General features: G+C 35.7%; 1 protein-coding gene across 8 annotated transcripts in view; it reads left to right on the top strand.

The window, feature by feature from the left end:
- The window catches only part of camk2g2 (calcium/calmodulin-dependent protein kinase (CaM kinase) II gamma 2), a 169,851-nt gene that overhangs the window by 152,016 nt on the left and 3,020 nt on the right, over positions 1–14,815 (top strand). For all 8 annotated transcript variants that reach the window (XM_061965636.2, XM_061965628.2, XM_061965655.2 and 5 more), the window contains 3 exons: positions 11,276–11,351; positions 11,422–11,516; positions 14,244–14,487. In XM_061965636.2, the coding sequence (XP_061821620.1) occupies positions 11,276–11,351; positions 11,422–11,516; positions 14,244–14,476 (404 nt within the window). In that variant the 3' untranslated portion in view covers positions 14,477–14,487. The remainder of the gene's footprint in view (positions 1–11,275; positions 11,352–11,421; positions 11,517–14,243; positions 14,488–14,815) is intronic.

Genomic DNA, 14,815 nt, shown 5'->3' with positions numbered 1-14,815 from the left:
TTTTCAGGAGGTTCTTGAAAACAGCACAAGGCTCCTGTCATATAGAGGATCTTTGACTAGTGTTTCTTTTTGTATATAAGTTATAGACAGTTGAAGTTGTGACTCTTGGCATATAGAGAATCTTTGACTTGCACAGGTTTTTTGGTTTTTTTTTTATAAGTAAGTTGTCATACTGAGGATTTTTGACTAGCCTTTTATATTTTTAAGAGGTCCTTCAAAACAGCAGAGCGCCTTTCATAGACATGATCTTTGACCAGTGTTTATTTGTACAGTAATTCATTGTAAATAGCAGAGTGCTCTTGTCATATAGTAGATCTTTGACTAGTATTTCTTTGACCAGTCCTAAAGAGGATCTTTTACTATAATTTTTTCCAGTTAGGCCTTGAAGAGAGCAGAGGGCTCCTGTCATTTAGAGGATCTTTGGCTCGTTTTTTTTTTTTTCCAGTTAGTCCTTTTGGACAACAGAGCGCTCCTGTCTTATGAAGGATCTTTGACGAAGCTTTCATTTTTCTGGAGGTCCTTGAAAACAGCACGGGGCTCCTGGCATATAGAGGATCTTTGACTAGTGTTTCTTTTTGTATGTAAGTTATTATAGACAGTTGAATTTGTGACTCTTGGCATATAGAGAAACTTTGACTAGCATAGTAAATCATTGTAAACAGCAGAGTGCTCATGTTATGCAGAGGATCTTTGACTAGCATTTTTTCCAGTTAGGCCTTGAAGACAGCAGAGGGCTCCTGTCATTTAGAGGATCTTTGACGAGGCTTTCATTGAAAACAGCACGGGGCTCCTGTCATATAGAGGATCTTTGACTAGTGTTTCTTTTTGTATGTAAGTTATTATAGACAGCGGAGCGCTCTTGTCTCATAAAGGATCTTTGACTAGCCTTTCATTATTCCAGGAGGTCCTTGAAAATAGCAGAAGGCTCCTGTCATAAACAGGATCTTTGACTAGCCTTTCATTATTCCAGGAGGTCCTTGAAAATAGCAGAAGGCTCCTGTCATAAACAGGATCGTGGACTTGCTGTTAATTTTTTTAGTCCTCATAGACAGCAGTGTGCTACTGTCTTTGACCAGCCCTTTTTTCCCAGTGTCCTTGTAGGCCGCAGAGCACTCCTGTCAAAACAAGGATCTTTAACCATCCTCAAAAACAGCAGAAATCCTGACATGTATATGATCTTTGACTTGTGTTTCTTTGTACAATAAGTCCTTGTAGACAGCACAGTGCTCCTGTCATACAAAGGATCTTTGACTAGTGTTTCTTTGTACGATAAGCCCTTGTAGACAGCAATGTGGTCCTGTCTTATAGAGGATCTTTGACCAGCCCTTTTTTCAGTATGTCCTTGGAGCATTTCTGTCAAATCGAGGATCTTTGACTGGCATTTTTTTTTCTTGTTGGTCCTTGAAACCAGAAATAGATGGCTCTTGGTATATAGAGAATCTTTGATAGCATTATTTTATTTTATTTTATTTTTTAAGTAAGACTTTTTACTAGCCTTTCATATTTTTAAGAGGTCCTTGAAAACAGCAGAGCTCTTGTCACATACATGATCTTTGACTAGTGTTTCTTTGTGCAGTAATTTATTGTAAACAGCGGAGTGCTCTTGTCATGTAGAGGATCTTTGACTAGCATTTTTTTTCTTGTTGGTCCTTGAAAACAGAAATAGATGGCTCTTGGCATATAGAGAATCTTTGACTAGCATTGGGTTTTTTTTTGTTTTTGTTTTATTTAAATAAGTTGTCATATTGAGGATATTTGACGAGCCTTTCCTATTTTTAGGAGGTCCTCAAACAGCAGAGCTCCTGACATTTATATAATTTTTGAATCGTGTTTCTTTGTACAATAAGTCCGTGTAGACAGCACAGTGCTCCTGTCATACAAAGGATCTTTGACTAGTGTTTCTTTGTACGATAAGCCCTTGTGGACAGCAATGTGGTCCTGTTTTATAGAGGATCTTTGACCAGCCCTTTTTTTAGTATGTCCTTGGAGCATTTCTGTCAAATCGAAGATCTTTGACTGGCATTTTTTTTTTCTTGTTGGTCCTTGAAAACAGAAATAGATGGCTCTTGGCATATAGAGAATCTTTGACTAGCATTGGGTTTTTTTATTGTTTTTTTTTTAAGTAAGATTTTTGACTAACCTTTCATATTTTTAAGAGGTCCTTGAAAACATCAGAGCGCCTGACATATACATGATCTTTGACTAGTGTTTCTTTGTGCAGTAATTTATTGTAAACAGCAGTGTGCTCTTGTTATGTAAAGGATCTTTGACTAGCATTTTTTTTCCCTTGAAAACAGAAATAGATGGCTCTTGGCATATAGAGAATCTTTGACTAGCATTGGGTTTTTTTTTGGTTTTTGTTTTATTTAAATAAGTTGTCATATTGAGGATATTTGACGAGCCTTTCCTATTTTTAGGAGGTCCTCAAACAGCAGAGCTCCTGACATTTATATAATTTTTGAATCGTGTTTCTTTGTACAATAAGTCCTTGTAGACAGCACAGTGCTCCTGTCATACAAAGGATCTTTGACTAGTGTTTCTTTGTACGATAAGCCCTTGTGGACAGCAATGTGGTCCTGTTTTATAGAGGATCTTTGACCAGCAATTTTTTTAGTATGTCCTTGGAGCATTTCTGTCAAATCGAAGATCTTTGACTGGCATTTTTTTTTTCTTGTTGGTCCTTGAAAACAGAAATAGATGGCTCTTGGCATATAGAGAATCTTTGACTAGCATTGTTTTTTTTTTATTGTTTTTTTTTTAAGTAAGATTTTTGACTAACCTTTCATATTTTTAAGAGGTCCTTGAAAACATCAGAGCGCCTGACATATACATGATCTTTGACTAGTGTTTCTTTGTGCAGTAATTTATTGTAAACAGCAGTGTGCTCTTGTTATGTAGAGGATCTTTGACTAGCATTTTTTTCCCCTTGAAAACAGAAATAGATGGCTCTTGGCATATAGAGAATCTTTGACTAGCATTGGGGTTTTTTTTGGTTTTTGTTTTATTTAAATAAGTTGTCATATTGAGGATATTTGACTAGCCTTTCCTATTTTTAGGAGGTCCTCAAAAACAGCAGAGCTCCTGACATTTATATAATTTTTGACTCGTGTTTCTTTGTACAATAAGTCCTTGTAGACAGCACAGTGCTCCTGTCATTCAAAGGATCTTTGACTCGTGTTTCTTTGTACGATAAGCCCTTGTAGACAGCAATGTGGTCCTGTCTTATAGAGGATCTTTGACCAGCCCTTTTTTTAGTATGTCCTTGGAGCATTTTTGTCTAATCGAGGATCTTTGACTGGCATTTTTTTTTTCTTATTGGTCCTTGAAAACAGAAATAGATGGCTCTTGGCATATAGAGAATCTTTGACTAGCATTGTTTTTTTGTTGTGTTTTTTAAGTAAGATTTTTGACTAGCCTTTCACATTTTCAAGAGGTCCTTGAAAACATCAGAGCGCCTGTCATATACATGATCTTTGACTAGTTTTTCTTTGTGCAGTAATTTATTGTAAACAGCAGAGTGCTCTTGTTATGTAGAGGATCTTTGACTAGCATTTTTTTCCCCCTTGAAAACAGAAATAGATGGCTCTTGGCATATAGAGAATCTTTGACTAGCATTGGTTTTTTTTTTGTTTTTGTTTTATTCAAATAAGTTGTCATATTGAGGATATTTGACTAGCCTTTCATATTTTTAAGAGGTCCTTGAAAACATCAGAGCGCCTGTCATATACATGATCTTTGACTAGTGTTTCTTTGTGCAGTAATTTATTGTAAACAGCAGAGTGCTCTTGTCATGTAGAGGATCTTTGACTCTTTGTACGATAAGCCCTTGTAGACAGCAATGTGGTCCTGTCTTATAGAGGATCTTTGACCAGCCCTTTTTTTAGTATGTCCTTGGAGCAATTTCTGACTGGCATTTTTTTTTTCTTGTTGGTCCTTGAAAACAGAAATAGATGGCTCTTGGCATATAGAGAATCTTCTTTTTTATTTTTTTAATTTTTTTTAAAGTAAGACTTTTTACTAGCCTTTCATATTTTTAAGAGGTCCTTGAAAACAGCAGAGCTCTTGTCATATACACGATCTTTGACTAGTGTTTCTTTCAACAGTAAATCATTGTAAACAGCAGAGTGCTCTTGTCATATAGAGGATCTTTGACTAAATCTTTGACCAGTATTTCTTTGACCAGTCCTAAAGAGCATCTGTTCCTATAATTTTTTCCGGTTAGGCCTTGAAGAGAGCAGAGGGCTCCTGTCATTTAGAGGATCTTTGAGTACTATTTCATTCTTTCAGTAGTTTCTTGTAGACAGCAGAGCACTCTTGTCTTTGAGGTTATTTGAATAGCATTTTTTTTCCCAGTAGATGCTTCAAGACAGCACAGTGACATATTGTTTGTGTTATATTTCTAGCTTTATCCAAACTATATTAGCCCATCCACTTTGCCTTTTTCCCCGCCACATCTGCGCACTTAATTCTCATTGTCATATGGGCGTGACCACTCTGCGCTACTAAGTGCCCTTAGCACCGCAGAAGGGTGCCAAAAACCAGAGTGCAACGTGGTTATTTTGATTCCCCTTGGCACGACTTTTTGTCAATGGCAATGCAAAAACGAGGCGCTTTGGCGGACACGGGGCCTTACGGACATAAGAATGTCAAAATGGAGGATGCTTGTGTGCAGCGTGTTGTCGTGCCTGAGTCCCACATGGTGGCATCACACCAGCACTTAAGCCTGTAATTAGTCTCAGGACCTCCTGAAAGGAGCTAATCTGCTTACCGGGTGGAAGCCTTCCGTCGCTTTTTTCTTGCTCTTGATCCCAGGGTGGTTTGTCAGCTGTTTCGGCTTCTTGCTTTCTTCCTGTGTGTGTGTGCGGGCTCTTGTGAGATGCTGCTGCGACTTCGATTAATGCAAGTAGCGAGGATGCTTTCAATATAACATACATCCATAAACGTGGATGCATATGCAAAAGTGCAATATATTTATCTGTACAGTAATCTATTTATTTATATCTGCACCTTATTGCTCCTTTATCCTGCACTACAACAAGCTACTGCAACGAAATTTTGTTCTTATCTGTACTGTAAAGTTCAAATTTGAATGACAATAAAAAGGAAGTCTAAGTCTAATAGCTGTATGGGTTTAGCCTGCAAAACATAACGTCATTGGGTCAGGATGAGTTTGCGTCAAAATTGCATATTTGAAGTACCGTATTTTTCGGAGTATAAGTCGCACCGGAGTATAAGTCGCACCTGCCGAAAATGCATAATAAAAAACGAAAAAAAACATATACGGTAAGTCGCACGGGAGCCCGGCCAAACTATGAAAAAAACTGCGACTTATAGTCCGAAAAATACGGTATCTGTTCATTATCAACATACTTGCCAACCCTCCCGGATTTTCCGGGAGACTCCCGAAATTCAGCGCCTCTCCCGAAAACCTCCCGGGACAAATTTTCTCCCGAAATTCAGGCGGACTCAGGTCCATGAGGACCTGAGTCCGCTAACCCACAATATAAACAGCATACCTGCCCAATCACGTTTATAACTGTAGAATGATTGAGGGCGAGTTCTTGGTTCCTTTGTGGGTTTATTGTTAGGCAGTTTCATTAACGTCCTCCCAGCGCGGCAACAACACACAACAGCAGCAGTCACGTTTTCGTCTACCGTAAAGCAGTTCGTCTGCCGTAAACAGCAATGTTGTGACACTCTTAAACAGGACAATACTGCCATCTAGTGCATTTGATGAAAGCACTTTTTTGCGTGCCACACAGCAATGCATCATCAGAGGGTGTTCAGCATGGTTCGAAAAATAGTGACAGAGAATAGAACAAGGATGGACAATTCAACCCTTAACTCTACAATGAGTAGATGAGTGTTATGTGTGTGTATATGTGTAAATAAATGAACACTGAAATTCAAGTATTTATTTTATATATATATATATATATAAAATAAATATATATATATATATATATATATATATATATATATATATATATATATATATATATATATATATATATATATATATATATATATATATGAAATACTTGACTTGGTGAATTCTAGCTGTAAATATACTCCTCCCCTTTTAGCCACGCCGCCAACCACGCCCCCGTCCCACCCCCCTCCCCCACCTCCCGAAATTGGAGGTCTCAAGGTTGGCAAGTATGATTATCAAATTGTTGTCAAATTATAGCAACTGTCTGAAGAACTTTCGCAAAATCACTTTTTGTGCACGTTGTTTATTCCACTATAATCTGTAAGGCCAGAACATTAGGTACACTTGCACAACCTAACGAGATGCATCTAAAATTAAAATATTTATTAGAGATGTCCGATAACATCAGCAGGCCGATATTATCCAATAACTGCTTAAAATGTAATATCGGAAATTATCGGTATCGGTTTCAAAAAGTAAAATTAATGAATTTTTAAAACGCCACTGTACGGAGCGGTATATATCCGGTAAAACACGGACGTAGGGAGCAGTAGAGACATACTTGCCAACCCTCCCGAATTTTCCGGGAGACTCCCGAAATTCAGCGCCTCTCCCGAAAACCTCCCGGGACAAATATTCTCCCGAAAATCTCCCGATTTTCAGCCGGAGCTGGAGGCCACGCCCCCTCCAGCTCCATGCGGACCTGAGTGAGGACAGCCTTTTTTCATGACAGGAGGACAACAGGGTGACAAGAACTAAATCATCCAGACTAGAGATAAATTGTATTATTATGTTTATCTTACCTACAAATAAATATATTTATTAATAAAAAAAAAAATAAAAAAAAATACATTTTTACTATATTTTGCTAAAAACATCTAAATTAATTGTATTTTTATTTGTATTTTTTCCGACTCCTTATTACATCCAGCCATAGAATTATACATTAAAATAAACGTGTTTGAAATAATTCATTTTAAATGATCATAGTAATTCATTTAAAATGACCATATTTAATTATTAAAATAATTGCTTGTTTATCCAACAACTTTAGCATTTTATTCGTTACATTTTGAAGCTCTCAGAAGCCAAGTTATGTTATATTCCTTAAGATTTATTTATACAATTTTGAAGTATCAATTATCTAAACACAGTTTTGTTTGCATATTTTCAGGATGTATAGATATATACCGTATTTTTCGGACTATAAGTCGCAGTTTTTTTCATAGTTTGGCCGGGCTCCAGTGTGATTTATATATGTTTTTTTCCTTTTTTATCATGCCTTTTCGGCAGGTGCGACTTATACTCCGAAAAATACGGGGTATATATATATATATATATATATATATATATATATATATATATATATATATATATATATATATAGTGTGTGTATGGAATGCTTGACTTGGTGAATTCTAGCTGTCAATATTCTCCTCCCCTCTTAACCACGCCCCAATCCACGCCCCCCACCCCTCCACCTCCCGAAATCGGAGGTCTCAAGGTTGGCAAGTATGAGTAGAGAGCAGTTGCGTCTCCCAGTCAGCAGCCCCTCCCCTCTCCTCTCTCCCACACACAACACAGGAGTTGACGACTGCAGCATGGCGACGCTTGATTCCCTCATCAAACCGCCGCGAGCGCAGCAGAACAACAACAAGAGTGTGTTGTTGCCGGTGCTGTAGCCGTGGCTAACAAGTGAGCTCGCTCGGTGACTGACTAACGACACCGTGTCTATGGTTTGGGATTATTTTAAAGTGTGTCTGACGGATAAAAAAAAACTGGCAATTTGCAATGACTGCAAAAAGTTGATTATGCGAGGAGGAACCAAGACGTCTTCCTTTAATACGAGCAATTTGATCTCCCACCTCTTCAAGAATCATAAGGAGATACACGATGAATACAAGCGGAAGATGGATGTGAGCCCAGTTTATAATTCCCTTTTATACAGTATGCCAGGCAGTCTTGCACTAAATGAGGACTATGTTATTGTTTACTTTATTACTCTAGTATACTCTGGACTGAAGCTGTGTGCCTTCATTGTTTTTGTAGCTGTTGTTTTGAGGCATGTTTAAAAAATAAATTAAAAAAAAGAATGCACTTTGTGAAAGTCAAAGTATAGTATTTCCCATAGTTGGAGTGGGTATCAGGATTATCTCAGGGAGAGCATGTCCCAAATTCCAAGCTGCTGTTTTGAGGCATGTTAAAAAAAATAATGCACTTTGTGACTTCAATAATAAATATGGCAGTGCCATGTTGGCACTTTTTTTCCATAACTTGAGTTGATTTATTTTGGAAAACCTTGTTACATTGTTTAATGCATCCCAACAAAATTAGGCATAATAATGTGTTAATTCCACGACTGTATACATCAGTATCGGTTGATATCGGAATCTGTAATTAAGAGTTGGACAATATCGGATATCGACAAAAAAGCCATTATCGGACATCTCTAATATTTATGCTCAGTTTTGGCGGTCACGGTCAGAGAGTGGGTCAAAATAGTAGGAACATTTCTCTGTACGTCACAATCCTGTGATTTGTTGTTATTCTGTCGTCTTCGGGTGAATTATGTGTCCTTTAAAAGCATAGCATCATGTAAATAAATGTGGTGCTTTCGGGGGGGTGTTAGTAGCGCATTGTCACATGAATTTATGTGTTTTTGTGTTGTAATGTAATGCGGGCGGTCACTGCTAGTGCAGGCGCGGCCGTTTGTCACCAGTGCTGCACTGCTGAGGAAGAGCCAACCCAAATACTCCACTGTAAGTCCGTCCACCTGTGTGTGTCAGCATGACTCCTCTTGCAGTGACTCATGTGTGCTTTCATGGCTTTACTCTCTGCTGCCACCTGCTGGCACTTTGCAGACCGAGCTGAATACAAACTCAAAAAGTTGCACGAAAATCAAATGTGTTGTTATGATTAGGGATGTCCGATAATATCGGCCTTATTATCAGTATCGTTTTTTTTTGTTTGTTTGTTTTTTTTTAATTTTTTTGTTTGTTTTTTATTAAATCAACATAAAAAACACAAGATACACTTACAATTAGTGCACCAACCCAAAAAACCTCCCTCCCCCATTTACACGCATTTACACAAAAGGGTTGTTTCTTTCTGTTATTAATATTCTGGTTCCTACATTATATATCAATATATATCAATACAGTCTGCAAGGGATACAGTCCGTAAGCACACATGATTGTGCGTGCTGCTGGTCCACTAATAGTACTAACCTTTAACAGTTAATTTTACTCATTTTCATTAATTACTAGTTTCTATGTAACTGTTTTTATATTGTTTTACTTGTTTTTTTTATTCAAGAAAATGTTTTTGATTTATTTATATTTTTCATAAAAAATTTTAAAAAGTACCTTATCTTCACCATACCTGGTTGTCCAAATTAGGCATAATAATGTGTTAATTCCACGACTGTATATATCGGTTGATATCGGTATCGGTAATTAAAGAGTTGGACAATATCGGATATCGGCAAAAAGCCCTTATCGAACATCCCTAGTTATATGTTATGCTTCATGATCACATATTGATGAATTCCTACCGATTTAGTAGTAGTTTATTTTGGACATGTTAAAAAAATAAGTCATTTGAAAAAGGAAATCGTTTTAATAACATTACAATAAAGTACAGAAATAGAAATAAATACTATAGAAAATAAATACATAAAAAATGAAAACAATACATAAAGGTTAGGTTTTTTCATATCCAAAAAAGAGTTGGGAAGAAGTGAAACTTACAAACCCCAAAACCAGTGAAGTTGGGACGTTGTGTAATTCGTAAATAAAAACAGAATACAATGATTTGCAAATCCTTTTCAACTTATATTCAATTGCATAGATGGCAAAGACAAGATATTTAATGTTCACACTGAGAAACTTTTTTTTTTTTTTTTTGGCAAATAATCATTAACTTAGAATTTAATGGCAGCAACACATTGCAAAAAAAGTTACCACTGTGTTACATGGCCTTTCCTTTTAACAACACTCAGTAAACGTTTGGGAACTAAGGAGACCAATTTTTGAAGCTTTTCAGGTGGAATTCTTTCCCATTCTTGCTTGATGTACAGCTTAAGTTGTTCAACAGTCCGGGGGTTTCCGTTGTGGTATTTTTGGTTTCATCATTTATCATTTATAATGCGCCACACTTTTTCAATGGGGGACAGGTCTGGACTACAGGCAGGCCAGTCTAGTACCCGCACTCTTTTACTATGAAGCCACGTTGATGCAACACGTGGCTTGGCATTGTCTTGCTGAAATAAGCAGGGGCGTCCATAATAATGTTGCTTGGTTGGCAACATATGTTTCTCCAAAACCTGTATGTACTTTTCAGCATTAATGGCGCCTTCACAGATGTGTAAGTTACCCATGTCTTGGGCACTAATAAACCCCCATACCATCACAGATGCTGGCTTTTCAACTTTGCGCCTATAACAATCCGGATGGTTCTTTTCCCCTTTGGTACCGAGGACACGACGTCCAGTTTCCAAAAATAATTTGAAATGTGGACTCGGAACACTCTTCCACTTTACATCAGTCCATCTTAGATGAGCTCAGGCCCAGCGAAGCCACCTACTGATATGGAAGAGTATAACGTGGTTATTACTCTGCTGAGCTCTAGACCGTACAGACACTCAAACAATGGCACATTATTTACGGATTATAATTACTTGTGTACAAAAAATTTTTTTTAACCCAATTAGGTGAAATTACATAACCTCCCACGGCACACCGGACTGTATTACACAGCACACTAGTGTGCCGCGGCACAGTGGTTGAAAAACACTGATGTAGACCACAAGGAAGTGTTTTAAATGTAGAAAAAAAAATCGATAATATGACACTTTTAAAGAATTATTGTAGCCACTAGGTGTCACATTACACTAATTACCACTCTACTTCAACTTAAAGACAGCACAAGTCCATTCCAGACGGTTAATAATAATTAGGTTAGTGTTCTGTTTAAATCATTTCGCTTGATCAAACCTCGTCTAACTTTCCACACTACAAAATAATACAATGATGTATCGGCCAAAATTGAAGACTCTAATATCCGTATTGAAGAAGTTGTATCGGGATAGCCTTTATAAAAATATGGTAAAAAATGTAAGTTGACTGATAAGTGAGGAAAATATGAACTTTATGAAGAATGAATCATCACTCAGGTGTGCGGACTTCTCCTTTTCCTGGTTTTTGAAGTGAGATTGTTGCCGTTTTTGCTTCTCTTGGTATCGTCTGGATATGAGGACTCTCCAACTTCAAAGAATATGTTGAAACGTTTCAGCCTCAGTCGTCGTCTGACCCAGTCGTCCTTGCTTGTCTCGTCCGCTTCCAGCTCGCAAACAAGAAATCATCAAGATGACCGAGCAGCTGATCGAAGCCATCAACAACGGCGACTTCGAGGCGTACACGTAAGTCTTTGGCCTTGCCGCAGATAGCACGCCACAAAAATGGGCGACGCACGTGTTCCTCTGTCGGCAGGAGGATCTGTGACCCCGGCCTGACCTCCTTTGAGCCAGAAGCTCTGGGCAACCTGGTGGAGGGCATGGACTTCCACAAGTTCTACTTTGACAACCGTAAGCAGACACAACATTAGGTACACCTGCACGCTCCAACACGGGGGGCGTTAGGTGTACCTAAAGTTATTCTAAAATATATTTTTTGACTAGTAACATCATTTAGGCCCCCCCCCGCCCACCTAATCAAAATCTCCCCAATTTTGTCTCAATCGTTTGTGCTGCAAAAATATTTTTGTCTAACTATTACACTTTTTATATTAGTAACTTTTATAGTTTTAATGTTAATAACATGTTTTTATTTATAACCAGCCCCTCCACATTGTCAAAATTTCCCCAAACTTGTCCCAAACATTTGTGCTGCAAAATGTTTTTGTCTATTACAGGGTTGTACGGTATACCGGTACTAATGAATCATATTCGGTACTATACCGCCTCTATAAAGTGTTATTATTCATAAAGACGCCCCCACCCCCCAAAAAAAATCTTCCCAAACGTTTGTGCTGCAAAATGTTTTGCCTATTATATTTTTTACGTTAGCGTTTTAAAGTTCGTGTTATTAACGTTGTATCGTTTTTATGTTAATGTGTTATTTTTCATAATCCGCCCCCCCATCCTTGTTTGTGCCACATAATCCGTCCCCCCACCTTGTAAAATTTTCCACCAAACTTGTCCCCAAACATTTGTGCTGCATTTTTTTTGTCTATTATGGTATTTGTTATTAACATGTTAATATTCATATTTTTGTCTTTTATAGTATTTATGTTAACATGTTAATATTCATATTTGTGTCTGTTATAGTATTTATGTTAACATGTTAATATTCATATTTTTGTCAATTATAGTATTTATGTTATTAACATGTTAATATTAATATTTTTGTCTATTATAGTATTTGTTATTAACATGTTAATATACATATTTTTGTTGTTATAGTATTTATGTTATTAACATGTTAATATTCATATTTTTGTCTATTATAGTATTTATGTTGACATGTTAATATTAATATTTTTGTCTATTATAGTATTTATGTTAACATGTTAATATTAATATTTTTGTCTATTATAGTATTTATGTTAACATGTTAATATTCATATTTTTGTCTATTATAGTATTTATGTTAACATGTTAATATTCATATTTTTGTCTATTGTAGTATTTATGTTAACATTCATATTTTTTGTCTATTATAGTATTTATGTTAACATGTTAATATTCATATTTTTGTCTATTATAGTATTTTTGTTAACATGTTAATATTCATATTTTTGTCCATCATACTTTTTATTAACATGTTGATATTCATACATTTGTCTATTATAGTATTTGTTATTAACTTGTTAATATTCATATTTTTGTCTATTATAGTATTTATGTTATTAACATGTTAATATTCATATTTTTGTTGTTATAGTATTTATGTTATTAACATGTTAATATTCATATTTTTGTCTATTATAGTATTTATGTTAACATGTTAATATTCATATTTTTGTCTATTATAGTATTTATGTTAACATGTTAATATTCATATTTTTGTCTATTGTAGTATTTATGTTAACATTTTAATATTCTTATTTTTTGTCTATTATAGTATTTATGTTAACATGTTAATATTCATATTTTTGTCTATTATAGTATTTTTGTTAACATGTTAATATTCATATTTTTGTCTATTATAGTATTTATGTTAACATGTTAATATTCATATTTTTGTTTATCATACTTTTTATTAACATGTTAATATTCATATATTTGTCTATTATAGTATTTATGTTATTAACATGTTAATATTCATATTTTTGTCTATTATAGTATTTATGTTATTAACATGTTAATATTCATATTTTTGTCTATTATAGTATTTATGTTATTAACATGTTAATATTCATATTTTTGTCTATTATAGTATTTATGTTAACATGTTAATATTCCTGCGATGAGGTGGCGACTTGTCATGGGTGTACCCCGCCTACCGCCCGAATGCAGCTGAGATAGGCTCCAGCGACCCCAAAAGGGACAAGCGGTAGAAAATGGATGGCTGGATGGATGTTAATATTCATATTTTTCTCTAATATAGTATTTGTTATCAACATGTTAATATTCATATTGTTGTCTATTATAGTTTATATGTTAACATCTTAATATTCATATTTTTCTATATTATAGTATTTATCATATTAACATGTTAATTATATGTTTGTCTATTATAGTATTTATGTTATTAACATGTTAATATTCATATTTTTGTCTATTATAGTATTTGTGTTAACTTCATATTCATATTTTTGTCTATTATAGTATTTGTTAACATGTTAATATTCATATTTGTGTCTATTATAGTATTTGTTAACATGTTAATATTCATATTTGTGTCTATTATAGTATTTGTTAACATGTTAATATTCATATTTGTGTCTATTATAGTATTTGTTAACATGTTAATATTCATATTTGTGTCTATTATAGTATTTATGTTATTAACATGTTATAGTTTTTATGTTACTAAGTTGTCATTGTTCATAACCACCCCCCAAAAAATAATAGTAATAAAAAAAAAAAATGGTGTACTGATTATAGTGTTATGTTGTTGCATTATTTTTCATAACCAGCCCCATAGCATAAAAACTATTATAGCCAAAAATGTTTGCGGCACAAATGTAGCACAGACGAATGGCAGTTATTTAAATATTTGTAATGATAAGAGGGCCAACGTCACACAGGTGTCAGTGAAGAATTATTATGAATAATAATATTTCCTCAAGCACTATGTTGTGTCCCCAGTGTTGAGTAAAAACAGCAAGCCCGTGCACACCACCATCCTCAACCCTCACGTGCACCTGATCGGCGAGGACGCGGCCTGCATCGCCTACATCCGCCTGACGCAGTACTTGGACGGCCAGGGTCGGCCGCGCTCCTGCCAGTCGGAGGAGACGCGCGTGTGGCATCGCCGCGACGCCAAGTGGCTCAACGTGCACTTCCACTGCTCGGGAGCCCCCGCCGCGCCCCTCCAGTGAAGGCCACGCCGGTGAGGTCACATGACATTACACCGTCATCACTATTAGTGACTGATATTCATCCTTTGAACGGTCGTCGTGGCAACGCCTCATCACGTGTTGGCGCTTGATGGGTTGCAACGTTTCAGAATGACATTGAAATCATTAAAAATAGTCAAGAATTTTTTTATTTTTTTTAAAGCTATATTATATAAAATGACATGCTATGTTGTTTAGGAAATGGTACAAAGCAATATGATTGGGGTGTTTCAAAAATCTATTTACATCTAAATCAAGATTCTAATTTATTGTGATTTTAAATTGATTCCTAATTTAATCAATCAAAAATCTGCCTTTTTA

The sequence above is a fragment of the Nerophis lumbriciformis genome, linkage group LG02, assembly GCF_033978685.3.
Source record: "Nerophis lumbriciformis linkage group LG02, RoL_Nlum_v2.1, whole genome shotgun sequence".
Lineage (NCBI taxonomy): Eukaryota > Metazoa > Chordata > Actinopteri > Syngnathiformes > Syngnathidae > Nerophis > Nerophis lumbriciformis.
This window is presented reverse-complemented; position numbering and strand designations above follow the sequence as displayed.